At 60.2% G+C, this 22,035-nt stretch overlaps 3 protein-coding genes across 8 annotated transcripts; 1 reads left to right on the plus strand and 2 right to left on the minus strand.

Moving 5' to 3' along the window:
- Window positions 1–12,438: 12,438 nt before the first annotated feature.
- On the minus strand, window positions 12,439–14,445 carry TMEM249 (transmembrane protein 249). Its single transcript, XM_056125423.1, has 6 exons — window positions 14,405–14,445; window positions 13,979–14,313; window positions 13,413–13,507; window positions 13,135–13,330; window positions 12,914–12,999; window positions 12,439–12,780 (listed from the first exon to the last, which is right to left on the minus strand). Exons 1-6 carry the CDS (start codon window positions 14,443–14,445, stop codon window positions 12,607–12,609), a joined length of 927 nt encoding a protein of 308 aa, XP_055981398.1. The 3' UTR covers window positions 12,439–12,606.
- A 1,422-nt stretch (window positions 14,446–15,867) lies between these two features.
- FBXL6 (F-box and leucine rich repeat protein 6) lies at window positions 15,868–18,352 on the minus strand. Of its 6 annotated transcripts, none has more exons than XM_056125275.1 (9): window positions 17,921–18,352; window positions 17,559–17,717; window positions 17,413–17,476; window positions 17,155–17,286; window positions 16,976–17,083; window positions 16,868–16,900; window positions 16,487–16,718; window positions 16,159–16,405; window positions 15,868–16,072 (listed from the first exon to the last, which is right to left on the minus strand). In XM_056125275.1, exons 1-9 carry the CDS (start codon window positions 18,301–18,303, stop codon window positions 15,937–15,939), a joined length of 1,494 nt encoding a protein of 497 aa, XP_055981250.1. In that variant the 5' UTR covers window positions 18,304–18,352; the 3' UTR covers window positions 15,868–15,936. The 6 variants fall into 6 exon arrangements, with proteins under 6 accessions (XP_055981250.1, XP_055981249.1, XP_055981248.1 ...); XM_056125274.1 differs by having other exon boundaries at window positions 16,487–16,682; window positions 16,787–16,900; XM_056125273.1 differs by having other exon boundaries at window positions 16,787–16,900; window positions 17,921–18,349.
- Window positions 18,353–18,739: 387 nt separating this feature from the next.
- On the plus strand, window positions 18,740–20,488 carry SLC52A2 (solute carrier family 52 member 2). The gene is made up of 4 exons (XM_056125284.1): window positions 18,740–18,921; window positions 18,993–19,866; window positions 19,947–20,070; window positions 20,153–20,488. Exons 1-4 carry the CDS (start codon window positions 18,792–18,794, stop codon window positions 20,363–20,365), a joined length of 1,341 nt encoding a protein of 446 aa, XP_055981259.1. The 5' UTR covers window positions 18,740–18,791; the 3' UTR covers window positions 20,366–20,488.
- Window positions 20,489–22,035: the final 1,547 nt, after the last annotated feature.

The raw sequence follows: 22,035 nt of genomic DNA on the forward strand, positions 1-22,035 counted from the left end.
CCTCCGCTCCGCTCGCTCCGCGCCTCCTCGCGGCTCTTCCTTCCGTCCGTCCTTCCTTCCTTCCTTCCTTCCTTCCCTCCTCTGGTCCCGGCTTCCCAGCCCGCAGTGCCGCCCCTGGACAGGCGGGGGAGGAGGCTGGGGGGCGGGGAGGGGGGGAGCAGCTCCGTCCCGGGCCCGGAGGCTGCGAGTGGGTGCAGGGCTGGCCCGGCTCCGCGGCCCCCTACCCCTCCCCCCCGGCGCCGCGGCGGAACCTCAGTCAGCGACCCCCCATGCCCCCGCTGGCGGCGGCGCCGGGCCCGGAGAACGCGGCGGCGGCAGCTTCAGCACCGCGGCCAGCGCCGGCCCGGCCAGCACCTCGGCCAGCGCCCGGGCGCGCTCAGCCGGCGCCGGCGGCGCGGGGCGGGGCGGGGGTCCGCGGCGGGGGTCTCTGCGAGGCTGGCTTTATTGTTCTGCAGCCCGAGCTGGCGGCAGCGGCGGCGGGGGGCGGGGGTCCTCGGTGGGGAGGGGTGCGCGGGGGGCGGGATGAGGGCGGGGCGCGGGGCGGGGCTGCGCTCGGCCGCTCGGGCCGCCTCTGCCCGCGGCCGGCCGGGCCTCGGGCTTTTAAAGTCCCCGAGCGGCGGGCGGGGCGCAGCGGGGCGCGGCGGGCCGGGGTCTCCCGGGAGGGTCTCGGGACGCCGCCGCCCCTGTCCCCGCCCGCGGGCGGCTCGGCCCGGCGCGCCGCCGCACTGGAGGCCGCGGGGGAAGCGGCGGGCGCATGGTGGGGCCCCGCGAGCCCTGCCCCGGCGCGGGATTCTGCGGGGGGCGGACGCCGGGTGCGGGGCCGAGGCTGGTACGGGGGCGGTCGCGGTGCAAGTGCTGAGGCAGCGAAAGCGCCGCAAGGAGCCGCGCGCGCTCGGTGCCGCAGCGTCTCCTGCCGCTCGGTCACCCGGGCTGACCCCGGCCCCCCCCCCGCTCCCCCGGGGACGCGCACCGAGGGCGGCGACGACGCAGTGAGCGGGCGCGGAGGGGCCCGGGCCGGGCTTCCCGGGGACTGCTCCGCCCGCCCGCGCGGGCCCGCGGCCCGGGAACCAGGCGCACGGCCCTGCGCGTCGCCGCCCGCCCCACTCGCGGCCGATGACGTCAGGCCGGGCGGCCAATGGCAGGCGCGGGGAGAGGGGTCCCGGCCGCACAATGGCCGCGCGCGGGGACATATGTCCCCAATTAGAGCCGGCGCTGCCATTGTCTCCCGCCCGCCCCGCGCCGAGCTCCGGCTGGCCGCTTTCTCAGAGCGCCCCCGCCAAGCCCCCGGTGCGCTCGCCGGGACCGAGGTCGCGTCCGCGAGGCCGGGGAGGGTCCGGGGCGGGGACGCGCACGCGTCCCCGGCGCGGCACGCGGTGACCTTGTGCGGGACCGCGGGGTGGGCCCGGGTGGTGCGCGTGCCGCGCGGGGGCGCGGGGCCTTCCTGCTGCCGGGTAGGTGTTCCCGGGGGAGCGGGGCGCGGCCGTCCCCTTATCGCCGGGACTCAGCCAGGCGAGGTCCGGCATGGGGGCGGGGAAAGGGATCCCCCTCCGTCGAGCCGCTGGTCCCCTGCTCGTTCCCAGGGGCCGGCGGAGGCGCAGCCGGAGGCGCGAGGCCAATTAGCATTTTGATTGCGGGGCTGGGCGGCCCATCTGCACCTAGGCCTAATTACCGGGCGAACCCTGGGGGCTGGCAGGACGTGCCAGGCACAGTCCCCCTACCGCCCCTCCTGCCTGTCCCTGTCTGTCCCATCCCTCATTCCCTGGTCTTGCGCCTTCTCTCTGCGGGTGGCCCACCGCCAGGGTGCGGTGGTGACCTGCCCCTGTTTGATGGACGGCGCATCAGAGCCCAGACACATGTGTTCTGCTCAGGGGTTCCCCAGGGGACGTGGGCAGCCGTGTCCATTTGCCTTAAGGTGGCACCTCGACCTGGCCTGTGAGGAGAGGCAGCTGAGCCCAGACCTGGGCCATCAGCCGCTGCCCACACACGCGCGCCCGCCCGCATCAGTCACCTTCCCCTGTGTCTGGCGGTCAAAAGCTGCCATTTTTTGCTTCTCAAGCTTTTATGGACCTTCCAGGCCACCCATCTCTCCTATCCAGAGCTGGACTTTGGGGGCTTTGCTGTCCCAGAGGACACATTCCTGGCAGGGCTGCCTTGGCCTTGAGAGAGACCTGCGGGAAGGTCCAGGCTTGGTCCACTGGATCTGGGAAGGGAGGGACATCTGTTCCCTGCTGCTGGCCACCCTTGTCTGTGGGGGTGTGGAAGGAGCAATGTTGTTGTGTCCACCTCCAGCCGCATGTGTCCAAAATATTTAAAGGGGAGATGGTGGGGTCCTGTTCCCAGCAGGCAGGCATGCCAGACTCAGTGAGGCCCGAGGTCACCTTCCCTCGCTCTCCCTCCACCCCCAAGCAGCTCCAGCCCCTCCTGAAGGCTCACCCCTCTGGGCATCCGGCCCACCGACCAACCAACCAACCGAGGAACCAGGCTGGTCTGGGAACTTCCTTTGCTCTTTCTCCAGACCCCTCTACTACAGAGAGTGATGAATGGCATGCCCGCCACTGGGGTCTCCTCTAGCACTTCTAGTTGTCCCCGTGGGCTGACTGGCTCAAACCCAGATCCTCCCTGAGGAGGGCCATGTCCCTGCTGGCACACAAGACTTCCTGTTTCAGGGCTTCCTGGGAACCAGGGCAGGGGTGGGTGCAGTAACCCAGGACCCTTACCTAGTAACTCTGGGATCCTGTCTGCCTTTTTCCCACACACCTGTGTTGAGCAGTGCTCTGCTCTGCAGATCCTTCCTGTGGGCCCAGGACTTTGCAGCAGAACCAGACCATGCACACACAATGCACATTCATGCTCACACTCGTGCGCAAGCGCATCCACGTATATATGTAGTGAGCACACTAGCTCACTACATGCACATGTGCAGGCACATGTTCACTAACTCATGCGCGCGCACATACATCCACGCATACATGCATATGTGCATGCACATACACTAGCGGATGCACCTGCGCATACACATAGTAGCTCATGTATGCACACACATGCTAATGTACATACACATGCTCACCTGCTCAGACATGCATTGATATACTAGCTCACGCATGTACATGATGCACATGTGCATAAACATGTTCGCTTTCTTCATCCTCTTTTTGTCTTTTGGGGGCCACATCTGGCGATGTTCAGAACTTCCTCCTGGCTCTGCATTCAGGAATTTCCTGGCAGTGCTCAGGGAACCCTATGAGATGCCAGGGATCGAACCCAGGCCAACCATGTGCAAGGCAAGAACCCTACCTGCTGTATTATCATTTTGGCCCACATGTTCACCTTCGCCCATGTGCTCACTAGCTCGCACACTCTCACATATATGCTCACTAGCTCGTTCACATGCACATGCTCACTATCTCACGCTCACATCCATGCACATGCTCACTAGCTTGCATGCATACATATGCCCACTGCTCATGCATGCACACATGCATACACAGGCTCACTGGTTCTCACATACTGGACTGAGAGGTGCCCGAGGTGCACACATGCACAGACACATGCTCACTAGTTTGCACACGTATAAGCACACGTGCAAGTGCAAGTGCACACTAGCTTGCATGCATTTGCGCATGTATACATAAGCACATGCTAACACACATGCACACACTCTAGCTCACACATGCATGCACATGTGCATGTACACATATGCACACTTTTATCAGGTGCATGTGTACACATGACATACACATTAGTTCTCATACACACTGTATACAAGTAAGCACACACATGTGCGTACAGCACGAGTAGGAGGATGCCTGAGAAGGAGCCTTGGGGCTCAGATTTAAGGGGAAGGACCTGCCAAAAGACTGAGCCTTGAGAGAGGTGTTCGTGTAAACATGGGCCTGGTGGCTGTGGACATGGCCCCTCTCTGCCCAAGGATGTGGGAGTTGGCCTCTGGGACCCTCGAGGAGACCAGTGGGGTGAACTTGGGCTTAGGTATTTGTCAGGTGAGCTGTGGCCAGGCGTCCAAGCTGGGGTGCAGGGGAAGGGTTCTGCGGGATGGGTGTTTGGAAGAGGTCCTGATCTGAAGTACTGGGGGGCTGGGGGAGGCAGAGGTCAAGGTCATGGCAGTCATGGGCACCAGGAGAGGTGGCCAGGACAGGGAGAGGAGTTGTTGGCCCACATCTCCCCTCTCCTACACCATCCGGATCATCTGGTCTGCCTGACCTGAGGGGCTACTCAGGGACTTGGGTCTGGGCCAGTGGAGTGCAGGGGGTCAGGAGTGGAGGTGGAGGATCCCATTCTGGGAGCATTTCCTGAGGTTCAGGGAGCTGCAGGACCAGCTTGAATGCACAGGAAGAACTGGTCTGAATAGTGACCCCATGCCCTACTTGGGACAGTATCCGGCTGCAGGGTGCTGTGACAGAGTCCTGCGAAGCATCTGGACTCCAGGGTGTCTTGTCCCCCCCTCCCCCCATATATACTCTAGCAGCATGCCTTGGAAGCACCTAGACACTAAGCCCATTGTCCATCTTCTGGAGATCCAGATGACCCTGCTACCCCTCTGAGTGGATATTCCCTCTCCCAGCCCCTCCTGTTGGGTACTTGCTTTGGGACTGGAGTTCCCAGACTTTCGCAGCCAACACAGAATCCTTGACGACATGTGTCTAGCCCCAGCCCTGGGTCCCAGCCACCTCGGGCACCTCTCAGTCCAGCCTCCCCGATCCTGGGGTCCTACCTGGTGGCCTGCCTGCCTGCAGGCCCAGGGACTCCATCCCTGCTTCAGGGATGAGTTCACTTCCTGCTCTTGCACCCATCAGCTTCTGCCCCAGGAAGGGCATGCGAGCACCTCAGGAGCATGAAAGTGGACCCACCACACACAGCTCCAGCTTCAGGAGAACACTGTGCAGACAGGTGGGATGTGGGCGCTGTCCAGGATCTCTGAGCCCGCGGCAGCATAGGGGTCAAGAGAGAAGCCTGGGGACCTGTCCTCAGCACCTCAGGCCTTGGCTTCTGATGTAAGAGAACAAATTCCGCGGCAGGGGGCCTGGGGTTTGGGCCACACCCAGTTGTGCTCAGGGAGGGCTTATTCCTGGCCCTGCAAGTGCAGGGATTTGGGACCACATGGGATGCTGGGGATTGAGCCTGAGTTGACTGCATGCAAGGCAAAAGCCCTGCTCACTGTACTAGCTCTCCACCTCCTCCCAAATTCCTTTGAAATATTTCTCCTTTGGGAGGAGGACCCACCTGGCAGTGCTCATAACTTAGTAGTGGCTCTGTGCCCAGGAATCACTCCTGGCAGACCCTGGGGGCAATATAGGGTGCCAGGGATTGGACCTGGATTTACCACGTGCAAGACAAATGCCCTACCCACTGTGCTGTCTCTATTTATTCCTCTGAAATCTCCTCAGCTCAGCCAGTGGTCCTGGTCTCTGCAGGTTCCAGGGAGCTTTGAGAAATTGATGAGTCTCTCAGCCTTGAGCAACATTGCAGAAGAGGGGGTGGGCTAGGGAGGGACTGAGGAGCTGAGACCAGATGTGTGCAGCTTCCAAGGAGCATGATTCTTTGCCCAGGTTCTCCGGCTTGCCAAGACTGGAGGCAGAGGAGGGTCGAGGGTACAAAGCAGCTCAGCCCCATGGCCGTGCCATGAGAACCGGTCCAGGCATGCATGAGTCAGACCAGAGAGGTGAGGCCTGCATGTGCCCCTCTCCTGGACAGCAGCTTCCCAAGGCTCTGGGACCAGGACCTGGCTGCCCACAGAGTGCGGTGTGAGCCAGATTACAATCAGACACATAGGAAACCCACATGGCCTGAGAGGCACCATACTCTCCCACAACCAGGTGAGAGAGACAGGAACTGTTCAGAGTGAAAAGGGCATTTGGGTTTCAGGATTCCCAGGTGGGAGCTGAGTCCAGGGCCTTTGCTGTGGAAAGGGAGGCATGGGAGGGTAGCTTGGAGGGGACCCTCAGGGGCAGAGTGGGGAGTAGGGGGCTCAGGAACTAGCAGCTGGGACCCCAGCCACAGGGGTCACAGTGCCTGTCAGGCCTTCCCCTATGTATGTATTTATTTAGTATTTTTTGGGGGGCTGTCACACCGGCAATGCTCAGGGGTTAGTCCTCTGCACTCAGGAATTACATATGGGATGCTGGGAATCGAACCCAGGTCAGCCGCGTGCAAGGCTAACGTCCTATCCACTGTGCTATCGCTCTAGTCCTGGCTGGGCCTTTCCCTATTTATATGGACTGACCCGCACAGCCAACTCTTCCTTTCTATTTAGTTTCCTCTGTGTGTGCATGGGTGCCGGGATGGAGCCCAGGGCTGCACACATGCAGAGCACGCTCTACCCCCGGACCACACCCTGGGGCCCACTTGGGAATGAATTTAGATTCACAGAAAGGTTTAAACACCTTGTCCCCCACCCCTTACCCTGACATCTCCTGTTTCTCTGCATTTGTGGGGGATGGTAATGGTGAAATTAATATTAGAAGCTGGAGAGATGCCTAAAAAGGTCAAAGTGTGGGCTTTGCATGGTCCCCAGAGCATTCTCTGAGCACTGAGCTGGAGGTGCCCCTGGGCTGCTCAAGCTAAAATGTACTAATAAAAGGAAACCAATATTGGTGCCCCTCACACTAACGCACAGGCTTTAGCCAGACCTATCTTCTACTCAGTCCTCTCTCCATGGGGTTTGGTTTTTTGGTGAGCCCACACCTGTTTCAGGGATACTCTCATATCAGTGCTCCAGGACCCTCCCAGTAGTGCTGGAGGACCATGTGGTACCAGGGCCTGAACCCAGGGATCCGGCATACCAAGCCAATGCTTTGAGGACTTTAATCTATCTCCTGGATCAAATATCTGTTTTTTGTTGTTTTTTTGGGGAATCACCAGGTGGTGTGCAGGACTTACTCCTGACTCTGTGCTCCGGATCTGTCCTGATAGGCTAGGTGGGCCATTTGGGGTGCCAGGGATGGAAACCAGGCCAGCGGTGTGCAAGGCCATTGCCCTCCCCCTGTACTATCGCTCTGGCCCTCCTGTTTCTTTCTTCTTCTTTTATTTCTGTGGGACCACTCTGGACAGCTGCTGGGTCTGGCAGAGCTGGGTTGGTCATGCAGGGTCCGACAAAGCCAGGACTCAGCCCATTTGAGGCTGTACTCTACAGTTGCACATCTGGCTTCATCATGGTCGCTTCAATCTTTGCATTTGGGGCGGCTGGTTATGTAGCAATAGCTGCCACTTGCCCTCATCTGGGTTCCCTGTCCTTCCTCTCTGCCTCCCCCGCCCCCCATGATTAGAATCACTCCTTTGTTTGACCAAATTACCAACCCTCTCCATGCCCACATCCGAGCAGCACAACTCTGCTAAAGGAAAACGATTTATAACTCAGGTCAGGGACCTCTGCCTTACTGCTCTGCCATTCAGCTACTGCCCCATTCTCCGGGAAGGCTGCCACACTTTGCCTTTCACCTCAAATCCTGCCACCACGCCTACGAAGCTGATAATCTTTATGACGGAGAGTAGGCTTGGCTTGTCTTCCTGCATGAGAAATTGCCAGACAGCAATAGCTTAACTGTGGAAGCTGTTCTGTTGTGCACATTTTTCAACATCAACCATGTGGAGTTGGTAGATTGGACACAGCTACCAAACTTTGAAGTTCTAGCTTGTTGTGTCGCCATTTTCACCACCTGCTGCCTGCCTCCTGGTTCAAGACAGCTGCTGGAGCTGCAAGCACCAAGGGTGCAGTCCAGATTCACAGAAAGGAGATGGCAAAGATAGGTAGAGCCCTCTCTTTTGGACACAGGAGAGTTTGGATTTCATTTGGTTGGTTTATATCTATACCCTGTGTGTGAAGTCTGTTCAGAGTGAGGGGTTCAACCCACCCCTTGAGCCATTCCCCCACCCACTAAAAGACTTTCAGAAATTACACAAATGCTCTAGTCCCTTGAGCCATCTTTCCATTCATTAAAACACTTTTGGAAATTACACAAACCCTTTGACCTCCTCTTGGGCCACAACCCTTGGGCTCACCCTGAGTGGTTCTCCCTCCCAGCCCACACCCAACCTGCCATTGGTGGTTTGTCTGAATGTAGCTGAGACACATGACACGGCCCCAGCTGAAGTCCCAGCTATCTTCTCTCCGCACACTCCTGCCACCTCCTGGCCCTTTCCGGTCTCTTCCTCATCACAGAACACCCTGCACTTATGCCTCTTTCCCAGGGGCTTTTGGTTGCAATGAAACCAACCAACCCTGACCTTCCCATATCCTCTGTGTTCTGAGCAGGGGTCTCATAACTCCTCCACAGATCCGCTTGATCCGGCCTCTTCTCTGCACATTCCTGTTCCCTCTGCCAGAATGCTCTCCCCCAGAGCTGCATGTTGCTGCAAACTTTTTTTTGTTTTGCTTTTGAGCCACATCAAGCAGTGGTCATAGCTTACTCCTAGCTCTGTCTTTAGGGACCAGCCCTGGACTAGAGGGACCACATGGGGTGCCAGGGGTCTAACCCAAGTTGGCTGCGTGAAAGGCAAGTGCCTTACCTGTTGTTCTGTCTCTCCAGACCCAAAGCAAACTTCTTTAATCTCTCTCCCTCTGTTCAGCCAGCCAGTCATCTCTCCATCACTCCATCCTTCCATCCATCAATCTGCCCACCCAGGCATGATCCTTCCATCTTCCCTGCCTCCCCGCTCTGCCTCTGCCTCCCCCTCTCCATCCCTCCCTCCTACTTTCTCCTTTCCTTTTGTTGTTGTCAGATGTTCAGGGTCGCACCTCTGCTATGCATTTGCTAGGGCCATGTGCTCTACTTGTGATGCTTGCACATACCAGGCTGTGCCCAGATCACAAACTCTCTTGCAGCCCAGGGATATCCTAGACAACAGAGCTTCTGGAACAGTGCTTGGTGCTTGTGGCAATGCTGGGGAGTGAACTTGTGATTTCACACTTAAAAGGCCAAGTGCTTTTAGCCATTGAGCCATGCCCTGGGCAGTACACACACACACACACACACACACACACACACACACACACACACACACACACTTTCCTGCGGTGCTGAGGATGAAACCAGGGTCTTCCATATGCAAGGAATGAACTCTACCCCTCAACTCAATCTCCACTCACCACACCTTCATCAGCTCAAATGCTTCCCCCTCCAGAAGGCCTTCTCTGCCCCCCTTAGCTGGAGGGTCCCTGTCCTCTCTGTGGCTATTTTTCTGCACAGAAGTCTTTGTCTTCCTTGGACCCCCCCCCCCAGCTCTAAACAGGGCAGGCCTTTTCCCACCTGGCACCTTGCTTGATATGTGTGAGCTCCAAAATGTGATGTGACGTGTGACTTCGGTGGTTAAGAGTTGCCTTCCTATCCTTTCTGTCCTCCCTAGCAGAGGAACAAAAAGACGGGGGATTCATGAATAGATGATAAAATGACCCATTTAATGCAGAGCTGCCAGCATACTTATAGAATATCTGCGGGGGTTTCAAAGGACTGAGGTAGGTGTGAGTGGTCATTTATAGAGGTTAAAGCATTTCGATGGAGGCAATTCTCTTGGGGGGATTAATTCAAGGAGACTCTCTGTTTCCCAGGGACATATATATTGCTTTTCTCTTTTCCTTAAGTTGCACATATTAAACAATTAAGTTTATTTCTTATTAATACTTGCAGTTATTTGGATAAACACAGTAAGAGATAATGTTTCAAAATTTAAGTTTTCTGGGCTCTTAGTTTTCTGGGCAAGCAAGGTTTTTACCATAAATCCCAGACTAACTCCTCAGGCCACTTCAGCTTGTCCTTCCCCATGGGGTTCTATCTCTTAAGTCATGATGGCTTACATCAAGATCTTAGTTTCATGCTTTCTAGACAGTCCCATTTCAATGCCAGGTAGCTTAGCCGCTCGCCCCGGGTCCATCCCAGTCCCATGGTGGGACCTCCCTTTGTGGTGTATTAGGAACTATGGCAACCAAAATCTGAGTGAAGTGATTATGACAGATGCCCAGGAGTAGATATATGTCAGAATCAATCAACTTCCAAATATTAGGAGTAGTATTAACAGTCTTTCTGTGTTTAAGCAAAGAACATTGCTCTATAGTAAAATATAAAAAGGCTACAGGAGAAATAGAAAAGCAAGTAATTCACTACAAGTACAAAATCCAGAGATACCAGAAAGTTTTAGCTTATAAGTAACCAACACTGATTTTGGGAACTGTGGCAATGAGAGATAAACACAAAGGAAAGGTTACAGATAAACTTTGGGGATTATGAGTGTTGAAAGTAGGTAAAGGGATATTCTTGATAACCTTTCAGTATCAATATTACAAACCACAATGCACAAAGGGAGAGAGAGACAGACGGAGAGAGAAGACAGAGGCGAGCTGAGGGGGTAGGGGGTGGGGAGGGTTGAGAACCTGGGGACACTGGTGCTGGGAAATGTACACTGGTGGAGGGATGGGTGTTGGAATACTTCATGACTGACACCTAATTATGAATAGCTTTTTTTCCCCCTTTTTGGGTCACACCTGGCGATGCTCAGGAGTTACTCCTGGCTCTGCACTCAGGCAGGAATCACTCCTGGTAGTGCTCGGGGAACCATATGGGATTCTAGGAATTGAATCCAGGTTGGCCGCGTGCAAGGCAAACGCCCTACCTGCTCTGCTATTGCTCCAGCCCCTGAACAGCTTTGTTAGGGTCTATCTAATAGTGATTCAATAAAAAAGTAAAAAAAAATTTGGGAGATTAGGGGTGCTCATAAGAGCACTATAAGCTTCTCTGGGAGAAGGAAAAGGGGCAATTTAATGAAGCCTAAAGCACTTCAGGTTAATACCCAATAATATGCATGTCAGGGTGCTGCCATAAAGCTGACCCCTGTCCAAAGCAGCCTGTGGGCTCTTGGCCAGCCTGGCCCCAGGGCCTATACCACACATGCCCCCAACTACATTGTCCTCCAGCCATGCCAGGCTCTGCCTTCCCTTGAGCATCCCCTTGGAAAAGCCGGGCACTGGCACTCTGGGGATGATGTGGACCCTAACTTCTAGGAGGAGGGTCCCTGCCAGCTAGAGGGGTGCCCAATAAGTCGCTCCCTGGCATCCTGGACTTCTCCAAAGTGGGGACATGACATCAATAAGTGGCCTATCATGCGCTGTGGAATAAACAGTGGGCAGAGTTGGCCTTTAGCTCTGGCCAACATCCAGCCAACAAGAGCAAGAAAAATGTGTCAGAACTTTAGACGTCACCTGTGGCAGGAACCAGCCCTGGTGGGAGGGGAGCAGCAGGTCACAGCTGCTCTGCACAGATGCAACAGCTGTCATGGGGGGAGGGGGCTTAGCCTTTTAGCTCTAAGAACAAAGCAAAGACCTCTGGGAATGTTCCCCTCCCGACTGGAGAGAGCAGAAGGCAAGGCCTTGCATGCAGCTGACCCCATTTATTCCTGGTACTACACATGGTCCCCCAAGCCCTGCCTGGAGTAAGCCCTGAGCACTGCTGGAGGAGGGAGGGGAGGGAGTGTGTTGCTGGGGAGAGGAAGCAGCCCAGCATACCCCTCTAGACTGCCCTTTATTATTTTCTTTTGGAGCCAAGCCCAGCTAACTGCTATGTGGGTCTGGGGTGCCGCTGCCAGTGGGCTGGGGATGGAACTCAGCTCCAGCCCTGTGAGGCCCTTCAGCACTGGCCTCTGAAAGACACAGGTCTTTCTTCATCCCCATAGAAGTGATGTCTTCAGTTAGCAGGCCCCATACTCTCGAGCCAGGTGGATCAGACGGGGACCAAGAATCTTGCCTCACTCAGTTTCATCCCCAGCACTGCATATACAGAACCCAAGCTCAGAATATTTTGGTTTTGGGGTCACACTGGGCTCTGCACTCAGGAATTACTCTGGCGGTGCTGAGCTGAGCACAAAGCTGCTTGTGAGCTGTGCTGGGGGAAGGGACACTGGGCCCTGGAGATGGCCCTGGGTCCCTGTGCACAGAGCAGGCGCCCTGGCCCTTGGTCTGCTCCCTCAACCCAAGCTTTCTTTTGGGGGAGGGGCCTGCCCCAGATCTGCCCTGGATCTTGCTTGCAGGCAACTCAGCAGAGATGATTGCTAAAGACCTGGTGCACTTAGGAAAAGCTGGCCAGAAAAGCTCGGTGGACAGGGCAGGCAGCTCCAGCACCCAGGAAGTCTCAGGGTCTCGCATGTGATGCTGGACACACTGAAGGATGCCGGAGAGAGCTCCTGGTCTTGCAGGATCCCCAGCAGGAGTCTGTGCCCCTGGGAGCCTGTTGGCTGAGGCATGACCAGAGGTTGCCCTGCCCCTGGCTGAGTGGGCAACACTGGGGCTTCTGAGGGGGCCTGGGCCAATCCGATTCTGGCTTCTGGTGACCTGGCCAGTGCTATGACTGCAGGAAAGGTTGCTCTAAAGACCTAGCTGCTGGCCCTGCTGGCCCTGCTGACTCTTCTTCCAGCCCATGCTAGGGGTCCGCTCCCCGCAGGCTCCTTGCAGACACAGGGGTACCTAGGGAGGGACTCAGAGTGGGCCCCTCCCTGTTCAGAGAAAAACACCGGCTGGAACCAAGAAGGAGCTTGATGGTGGGAAAGGAGGCTGTGGGCAACAGGGAAGGACAGGGCAGTGCTGGGAGGGCTACAGTGAGGCACCTGGCCTCACAGGTCCAGGTCTGTCAAGGAGCTGTAGAAGCCTTCTTTCTTGCGCTCCCTTTTGTCAATGTAGGGTGATAGCGGCCAGTGCCGAACCACGTGCCGATAGGACAAGGCCAGGCAGTCGAAGTAGTTGATGTTGAGCTTCTGGGCGATGTGGCGGCCCAGGTACTCCATTAGCTGCGAGACGGAGTGAGTGGAGATGCTCTGCCCCTCCAGTGGGCGCCCCATTGGCCCCAGGCTGAGAGCCTCTTCTGCGGTGGTGGTGGGGGGCCTGGGGGGCCCTTGGGCCAGGGCAGCACTCCAGACCCACCTCGTAGCGCTCGGACAGCTGCACCAGCACCAGTGGCTCCAGCTTGTAGCCGCTCAAAACCAGCTGGAAGAAGCATTTTCCGTGGACTGCAGGGTGGGATGGGGGTGGAGGTGGGGGCAGAGACTCAGCTGGGCCCACACAGACGGCTTTCGGCTCCCAAGCGATTTCCCTACCCTTGTCCACCCACCCCATGCACCACCAGCCCCGCAGGTCAACGTCACCGTCTGAGCTGAGCGCCAGGCGGACGTAGATAAGGTGCATGGGGCCCTGATACACGGTGTGCCCTTGGATGGAGAAGTGGTAGTAGCCGCGCTTGCAGTGCAGCAGCAGGCGCCGCCGAGGTAGCGAGGAGACCACCAGCCACAGCCCCACGACCATGCCGCACGCGGGCAAGCCCCAAGTCTCCTGCTTCTGCACCTGTGGGCACGGCATGAGCACCTGAGCGGATGGGGAAGGGGGCCTCGAGAGGAAGGCCGTGCGGGCGGGGCCTAGCTCAGACCTGGCTCACAATGTTGAAGCTGACCAGGAGGAAGCAGACAACGAAGAGCAGCGTCCCCTTCCACAGCGAGTCCCGGTAGTACTCGAGCGCGAAGACTGGGGGGCGGCGCAGCAGCGGCTCGTGACGACTGTAGGTCCCTCTCGCAGCCGGGTGGCAGTGCCAGGGCTCCGGCAGCGAGCACCCCACCCTTAGCGGGAGCCCGACCGGCCGCGGCCGCCTTCAGCCTCAGGCTTGGTTGTGGCCGCGCCCCTTCAGCCCTGGTTTGTCCCAGCTTTTGGGTCCAGAGCCACGGTCCCTCGGCAACGGACCCCGCCCCCACGGGAACCGTAGACCAGGGCTCCGCCCCTCGGCACCTGACCCCGCCCCCACGGGACTCAGGGCTGGCGCCCCGCCCATTCCGGCCCTTCCGAGGTCCCGCCCCATCGCCCCTCTGCTCGCACCCCGGCCCCGCCTGGCTCCTCGGTGGGACCCTGGGCGTAGCCCGGGCCCCGACGCCCGCCGCCGCCTGGCTCTTCGGGCCCGATCCCGCCTGCGCGTCCGCCCTCGGCGGCGTCCCTGCCGCGCACCATGTGGCTGCACTTGCGTGAATGGGTAGAAGCTGTTCCTCTTGAGCCGCCGGGCCAGGTGGCGCTCGGTGCTGCAGAGCCCGAGCGCCCAGAGCTGAAAGGGCTTGCCCTCGCACACGGGGAACGAGAAGCCGCGCGCACGCCGCCGCCGTCGCTGGGCCCCCGCCTGCGCCACGCACAGCGTCAGCCGGGCCCGGGGCCGCCCCCCGCGCCGCTCCGCACGCTTACCGGGAGGTCCAGGGCTGCGAGCCGCTCCAGACGCCTCGCCCGCGGGCCGCCTCAGGGTCCGCCACGCGCGCGCGGCGCCTGCTTCTGGGAGCCCTGGGCAACGGGTTCTAGAAGGGCCACGCCCGCCGCCACCCTTCTCGGCGCGGCCCAGGAACCCCAGCCCGTCCCGGCTGGCTCCGGCGTCCGGTTAGGTGTCACCCGAAGGCCTCGGTGACCGGGGAGAAATCCGGCATCCACATCGAGCCCGGACTGAAGACGCGCCGCTGGGCAGCCTGTCAGCACCTCCCTCCCTCCAGGCACCGCACCCACAATACGCGGTGCACACACCATAGATACCGCAGCCTCACCCACATACATGCACAACACGCACAGTACACACCAGACGCCACAGCCTCATCCCCACACTGTATGTGCACACCACACACACACACACACAATACACCTTACACACGCCTCACATACCCACACTACATGCACACCACACATACACCCACAATACACCTTATGCACCAGACACCACAGCCTCACCCACATACATACACCCCACACACACTGTACATGTAAACCACATACACATACAGTACACGGTACACACACCACATAGATACCACAACCCACCTCATCCACATACATATACATCCGCACACTGTATATGCACACCACATATATAGCCGTAATACACCGTACACATACCAGACACCATAGCCTCACCCACACATATCCCACACTCTGTACGTGCACATCACACCCACAGTATATTGTAATACACACCACACACCTCATCCTCACCCCACACATCTACTGTACATATACACAAATATATATATCTACTCTACATATACATATACACAAACATCACAAACCCCTTATACATATACCAGTTACCACACACACCATATACATACTATACATATCAAGTACATACATACATTAGAACTTTGCCCCCTCTACTCAACATCATATACTCCCACATACCACACTATATCGTGCACCTTTACATATGTCTAAACACGTAACACTTCAACCCACAATACACCCAAGGCATACAGCACATATGTACACCTCACTCTACATACATCCAATACATACCACCCCACAATATACCACACACCCTCCGCATCTATACATTCATACCACAGAGCTCACATATACTACAGCTCACATACACACCTCTCCCCGCACCCTACAATATACCTCTCACGCATGGAAGTCACTCTACACACTTCACCCCCCTCATACCAGTTACCATACATACAGACCAATGCGCATCACAAACCCCTTACATACTAGTTACCACACACTTGCACCCCCTATACCTACACATGCAACCCCCACACATGCTCCCCATACACAGCACATCCCCCAAACTTCACCCCAGGGACTGGAGCAATAGTACAGCAGTAAAGCACTTACCTTGTGTGTGGCCAACCCTGGTTTTAATTCCCAGCATCTCATATGGTCCTCCGAGCACCACCAAGAGTACTTACTGAGCGCAGAGCAAGGACTAACCCTTAAGCATCTCTAGGTGTGGCCCCCAAACTGAAAAAACAAATCTTACCACACACACCACACATACATTCACTCTCAGGACCAGCCCCTGGGTGCTGTCCCCAGCCCCCTTTCCCAGGGACATCAGTCCTGGACCCAAAGAACCACACAGATCCTAAAATATGTTTTATTGTAACAAAAACGCTCCAGTATACCAAACAAGGAGAGGGGTGGGGTGGCATCTAGCTGGCGAGCAACTGCTCCAGGCACCACTGGACGGCCTCTGGGCCCTGGTAGACCCGCTTCAGGCCCCGGGGGAGGCAGCGGCATGACTCCAGGTTCAGGTACCGAAGGCTGGGGCAGCTGCTGATCACCGAGCTGTGTGTGCGGGCAAGGCATGGGCGACTGAATCAAAGGTGCTGGAAGACCTGGGGAGGCCCAGGGGACTGAGGAGAGGTGCTGACCTGACTGTGCTGGGGGTGACCCGGGTGCCTCTGAGGTTGAGGGAGCACAAGTCTGGGTGGGAGCCCCTGGCAGGGCCTGCAAAGGCAGCGAGGGCCTGCTCCAGGTCCTTCTCATTGAAGCCCTGGCCACTCAAGTCCAGCTCCCGCAGGCTGTGGCACCACTTGCGGGTCAGCAAGGGGCTGCCCTCCTTGGCCAGTGTCAGCCGGTCGGTCATGCCATACAGGCCCAGGTGAAGCTGCTCCAGCTCTGCAGGCGAGAGCAGCCGTGAGCAGCAGCTAGCCAGAGCCCCACCCCCAGGCTCCCCCCACTGGCCCTCCTAGAGCAGACCCCAACATGGCAGACGGTTCAGGCCGGCAGGTGTGATGCGGGCACAGCCGCGCAGGTCCAGCAGGCGCAGGTTGGGAGAGCTGTGCAGCAGGCGGCCCAGGACCTCATCGGTGACAGAGCTGCAGGCAGAGCTGGCGAGGCAAAGCTCCTCCAGGCTGGGAAAGCCTGGGCCCGGGGCCACTGCCCTCCCGGCGGGCTTGGGCAGCCACGGCAGGTTCAGCAGCCGCAGCACCTGGGGGCAAGGCCCAGACTGCAGGTGGGGAGGGAGGGGACGGGGCAGGAGGAGGGGGCGTCTGGTACCTGCAGTTGGGGGCAGCCTTTCTGCAGGGCCTCCACAGGCAGCTGGAGGGGGATGCTGTTAGGGCTGATGCCAGCGCTTACTTCCAGGACCCGGAGCTGGGGGCAGCAGCCGCCCTACAGCAGGGAAGGGCAGGGTCAGCAGTCTGCTAGCAGCCAACTCAGTTCCCGGGCTCTGGCCCTCCAACCTACCAGCAGTGTGCCCACCACAGCAGCCGTCTGGGAGCTGTAAGTCAGCCCCAGCCTGTGCATTCGGAGCCCTGCCTCTTCCAGGAAGCTCACCAGCGCCATGGACTCCACCTGAGGATGCAGCACAGGGTCCTGTCACCTCAGCCCCAGCTTCTCCAGGCCTGGGGCTACCGTGAGCTCACCGTGGAGTGCTGTACATCGAGGCTGTGCAGCTCAGGACACGATCTGGCCAGCAGAAGCAGGGCGTCAGGGGTGACCCGGTGGCAGTCTGAGAGCTTGAGGCAGCTGAGCCGGGGGCAGAACTCACTGGCCAGCTGCAGGGACAGAGGGTGTGATCTCTGAGGAAGGGAGGGAAACCAAGGCCAGTGCAGAGTGTCCCAAGACCGTTTGGCCACTCCACCCTCTCTGCTACCCTGGTTAGCAGAAGCTGTGTGCCTCACCTGCAGCACGGGATGTATCTGTGACTTCCAGTGGAGGAGCGTCAGCCGCTGCAGCTGGGTGAACCTGCGGCAGACAGGAGCTCCAGGCGGCCGCACCCCTGGCCAGTGCCGGACACAGAAACGGACCACACAGGGCAGCGTCTCACCGATGGGGCATGAGCCACTCCAGAGAGCCAAGAAGCTTCTTCTCCGCCTTGGCCCCGCTCTTGCCCGGCCGGCCAGACAGTGGGGGCGACAGGGTCACGGTGTGCCAGAGCGCTGGCTGGGACGCGGCCTCGTACCAGCGGCGACACACCCGCGCGGCTCTGCGGGCAAACTCGTGCTGAGCGGCCTGCTGAGCTGGGTGGGGGCTGGGGGGCGTGTCCATCTCCGAGGGGGTCCAGCTCGCCAAAGCCACAATGTGCCGCGGGCCACCCCCTCCCCGGCACACGTACGCGCGCGCCCCGAGATCGCGGAGAGGGAGGGGGTTGGTCTGGGCCGTGCCGTCGCGCTCCAGGGAGAAGCGTACCTGCCCAGGAAGGGCACGGGCCCGTCTGCCGCCACCAGCAGCCCGAAAATCTGCACCAGGATCTCCAAGGGGATGCGATCGGCCCATCCCGGGTCGGGCCTCAACGAGGGCGCGGGCGCGGGCGCGGGCGCGGGGGCGGGCGCGGCGCGGGGTCTGGCTTTGGCGGCGGTGCGAGTCCCAGGGGCGCGCGGGCGTGGGGCGCGGCGAGCGCGGGCGGGCTCCGGGCCGGGCAGCACCAGTACCATACTGTCCGCCTGCAGCAGCTGGTACTCGGAGCCGCGGGGCCCCAGGCGCTCCCACCACCAGTCCTCGGCTGAGAGGGCGTGCGGTGGCGGCGCGCGCCGGGCCCTGCGCCGGGCGCGCCGGGCCGGCCCCGGAGCCATGGTCTCCGAAGACGCGGAAGGGGCGGGCCTGGCTGGGATCGCCCCTTCCGGGCAGCGACTTCCGGCGGGCCCCGCGGGGTGGGCCGGCAGGGCCTCGGGAGCTCGGGCCGCGCGTGACGGAACCCGCTGCCGTCGGCTGTGCGCCGGGGGCGGCGCCCTCGCCGCGGGGCCTACCGGCCGGCCGGCGGAACGGGAGCGCGCGGAGCCGGACGCCCAGATCGGCGAGGACCACACCCCCAAGCGCCCGCTGGACCCTGCCGCCCGCCTCTCTCGCCGCTCCGAGGGCTCCCGGGTGGCCCAGGGCTCGCGCCCGGCCTCGCGCCCCGCACCGGAGACTCCTGCCCGCCGCGGGCGCGCGCCGGCACGTGCCACGCCTCCCACCCCGCCCCGCCCCTTGGTGGCTGGTCCCGCTGAGCCCGGCTGGCCGCACGCGGTCCGCTTGCCTGCCGGGGAGGGGACCTGCGGCCGGGACTTTCGACTGCGGCTGAATGGCATCGCCTCCGCTGGACCGGCTGGTGCTGACCCACGTGTTGGTCGCCCTCTTCGGCATGGGCTCGTGGGCTGCGGTCAACGGGCTCTGGGTGGAGCTGCCCGTGGTGGTGAAGGACCTGCCAGAGGGTGAGTGGGAGTGGGGCTTCCCCAGCGGGCTGCCCCGGGTCCACCTGCCCCTGACGCCTGTGTTCTTGCAGGTTGGAGCCTTCCCGCCTACCTCTCCGTGCTCGTGGCGCTGGGGAACCTAGGGCTGCTGGCGGTCACCCTGTGGCGGCGGCTGGCCCCGGACAGGAGCGAACAGATCTCCATCCGGGTGGTGCAGGCCCTGAGCGTGGTGGGCACGGCCCTGCTGGCCCCACTGTGGCACCGCGTGGCCCTGGTGGCTGAGCAGCAGCATTCGGTGGCTTTCCTGGCGCTGGCCTTGCTGCTGGCGCTGGCCAGCTGTGCCTCCAACGTCACCTTCCTGCCCTTCCTGGGCCACCTGCCGCCCACCTTCCTGCGCTCCTTCTTCCTGGGCCAGGGCCTGAGTGCCTTGTTGCCCTGTGTGCTGGCCCTGGTGCAGGGGGTGGGGCGCCTCGAGTGCCCACGGGCTGCTGCCAACAGCACCCCAGGAACCCCTCATCACTTCCCTGAGCGGTTTCCTGCCAGCACCTTCTTCTGGGTGCTCAGTGCTCTGCTGGTCACCTCAGCAGCCGCCTTCCAGGGCCTCCTACTGCTGCTGCCGGCCTCACCACCCTCCCCTGCCACAGACCCCGGGTGTGGCCTGCGGGTGAGAGCCCCAGAGGTTCGGGAAGAGGAGCAGGAGGAGGCCTCACCCCTGCAGGATATGCCCAACTCACCACCCAGCAGTGCCCCCAGCCCAGCTCCTGAGGGCCAGGGGCTGCTGTCCAGGCGCACTACCTGTCTGCTGGGGCTGCTGGCTGGCACCAACGCGCTGACCAATGGTGTCCTGCCCGCTGTGCAGAGCTTCTCTTGCCTTCCCTATGGGCGCCTGGCCTACCACTTGGCAGTGGTGCTGGGCAGTGCCGCCAACCCCCTTGCCTGCTTCCTGGCCATGGGCGTGCTGTGCAGGTGCTCACCGGGATGGTGTCGGGGCGGTGTGGGGTGAGGCTGGCCCAGCGCAGCCCCCTCAGACTGCTCCCACTCCACAGGTCCCTGGCCGGGCTGGGGGGTCTCTCCCTGTTGGGCTTGCTGATTGGGGCCTACTTGATGGCGCTGGCGATCCTGAGCCCCTGTCCACCACTGGTGGGCACTTCTGCAGGGGTGGTCCTTGTGGTGAGTCGTGGGGACACAAGGGTGGGGGGGTGGGGGTGACCCGTGCAGGGTCCCCTGCTCAGCCATTCTGTGGCCCTCACAGGTGCTGTCATGGGTGCTGTGTCTAGGCGTGTTCTCCTACGTGAAGGTGGCTGCCAGTTCCCTGCTACATGGGGGTGGTCGATCGGCACTGCTGGCAGCTGGCGTGGCCATCCAGGTGGGCTCCCTGCTGGGTGCCGTGGCCATGTTCCCGCCCACCAGCATCTACCAGGTGTTCCGCAGCGGGCGGGACTGTGAGGATCTGTGTGAGCACTGAGTCAGGATTGGCCATCTGAGTCTCCAAACGCCCGCCTGGGCTCAACCCACTCCAGTTCTGTTCCCCTGCCAGGGCCCTGCTCCATGGAGATTTACACAATAAAGTGTTTTTATTCCACCTTCAGGAGCGCCTGTTCCTGTTGGTGGGAGCCTTCTCCTTAGAGCCCAGCACCCCCTACCCCCCACATTGCTGCTCTGGGCAGAGACCCACAGGACACCATGACTGTCCAGGCCTGAGCCTGGACCCAGAGCCGGTGGGGACAGAGGAGGAGAGACCAGCTATGGCCTGTCTCAGACCCACTCGAGACCCTGAGCCTCATGTGCGTAATCCCTTCTTGGACAAGAGCTCAGTGTGGCTGTATCTGCCATCGCCAGACCCTGGGGATCTCAGCCTGGGCTGGGATGTGGTGTCCACAGGGAGCAGACCTCACTGCCAGGGAGCCCTGCCCTGGGCAGATGTTGCCTGCATTGAGACAGGATGGGCATGAGGCAGGCAGCCCTTCTGCAGGCTGCAGAGGGTCTAGGGCCTAGAAGCAGGTCGCCTGGGCTGTGACCCAGCAAGATTAGCCAGAGTGGAAACTCTCTTCCCGGATAATAGTTCTGAGTACAGGCAGACGTGACTCTGCCTGCAGCCCTTCCCCTCCATTGTTGTCTCAGGATGCCGGTGGCCAGCTTCAGAGCTCTCCTGTCCTTGGCCTTTGAAGGGCCTTGTCTTTGTTGTCCCTGCCCCAGGAGTCCCCTTCCCACTCCAGACGTGAGCAGTTTTTACTACTGGATGTCTGGGATGCCATCAAGGGGCATCCTGATCCAGCCCCCAAGGGGCTGGTGTAGTCCAGCCAGTGTGGGCACAGGGTGTCAGGGGCCCCTTGGCCACTGCCTGGCTGTGTAGGCCACTTGGAGGTGCCTTTTGGTGGCAGTGGGTGGGGTGTGCTGAGAGCACGATGGGACGGCTCCGTGTGCCCCGCTGCCTGGCCCCAGCCCCCTCTCCTGCCCACTCCACCCAGAGGCATGAAAGGCAGACCTGGCCTGCTTGTCCCTGGCCTGGGTGTGGTCTCAGGCCCTGCTGGACACTAGTAGAAAGGGGCGGGCAGAGGAGGAAGCCACTGGCCTTTGAAGCTTACAGGAAACACGGCTCCAGAGAGGGTAAGGAAGGGTCAGCCTGGCCGGATTAGCCCCCGCTGAAGCAGAACGGGTCCCACCCACACCAGCGCTGAACCCACCTCAGAGCCCCACATTGACCCCCTCACCTCTGCTTGGCACGGAGGGTACCAGAGGGAGCCTGCCGAGGCCCAGCCTGACCCTGGTGGGTGCCCTCCCCTGGGAGAGGGCATATGGCAGTAGCCATAGGGCCTGGGAAACTGCAGGCCTCCTCAGGCCATGTCCTGCCTGGCCCCTGCTGCAGCAGTTGGGTGGGTGGCACAGCAGGATGACTCCTCCCCTGCAAACCTTGGTAAGTTGGAGCGGCCTGAACACACCCCTTCTTATGTCATTTAAAACAGTGCAAGGTTTCCATCACGGCCCTCTGAACCTCCTCCTGCCAGGGGCCAGCGGAGAGGGCTCCCCACTTGGGAGAGCCCTCTCTACTGTTCATTACACAGCCAGCCAGTCCAGGCTCTCCTGCGGAGGACGGTGGGCCCCATCCCAAGCCAGAGGTTCTGCACAGGGCACATC

Source organism: Sorex fumeus, unplaced genomic scaffold, assembly GCF_029834395.1.
Source record: "Sorex fumeus unplaced genomic scaffold, SorFum_2.1 ptg000054l, whole genome shotgun sequence".
Lineage (NCBI taxonomy): Eukaryota > Metazoa > Chordata > Mammalia > Eulipotyphla > Soricidae > Sorex > Sorex fumeus.

Coding starts and splice junctions, on each gene's coding strand:
- TMEM249 (XM_056125423.1), bottom strand. CDS start 14,445: ATGTGGATGCCGGATTTCTCCCCGGTCACCGAGGCCTTCGG. Junction 13,508..13,978: donor CACGCAAGTGCAGCCACATG/GTGCGCGGCAGG, acceptor GCCGCCCCCCAG/TCTTCGCGCTCGAGTACTAC. Junction 13,000..13,134: donor CCTGGCGCTCAGCTCAGACG/GTGACGTTGACC, acceptor CCCACCCTGCAG/TCCACGGAAAATGCTTCTTC.
- FBXL6 (XM_056125273.1), bottom strand. CDS start 18,303: ATGGCTCCGGGGCCGGCCCGGCGCGCCCGGCGCAGGGCCCGGCGCGCG. Junction 17,477..17,558: donor GAGTGGCTCATGCCCCATCG/GTGAGACGCTGC, acceptor TGTCTGCCGCAG/GTTCACCCAGCTGCAGCGGC. Junction 17,084..17,154: donor TCGATGTACAGCACTCCACG/GTGAGCTCACGG, acceptor CTGCATCCTCAG/GTGGAGTCCATGGCGCTGGT.
- SLC52A2 (XM_056125284.1), top strand. CDS start 18,792: ATGGCATCGCCTCCGCTGGACCGGCTGGTGCTGACCCACGTGTTGGTC. Junction 18,922..18,992: donor GGTGAAGGACCTGCCAGAGG/GTGAGTGGGAGT, acceptor GTGTTCTTGCAG/GTTGGAGCCTTCCCGCCTAC. Junction 19,867..19,946: donor GCCATGGGCGTGCTGTGCAG/GTGCTCACCGGG, acceptor CCCACTCCACAG/GTCCCTGGCCGGGCTGGGGG.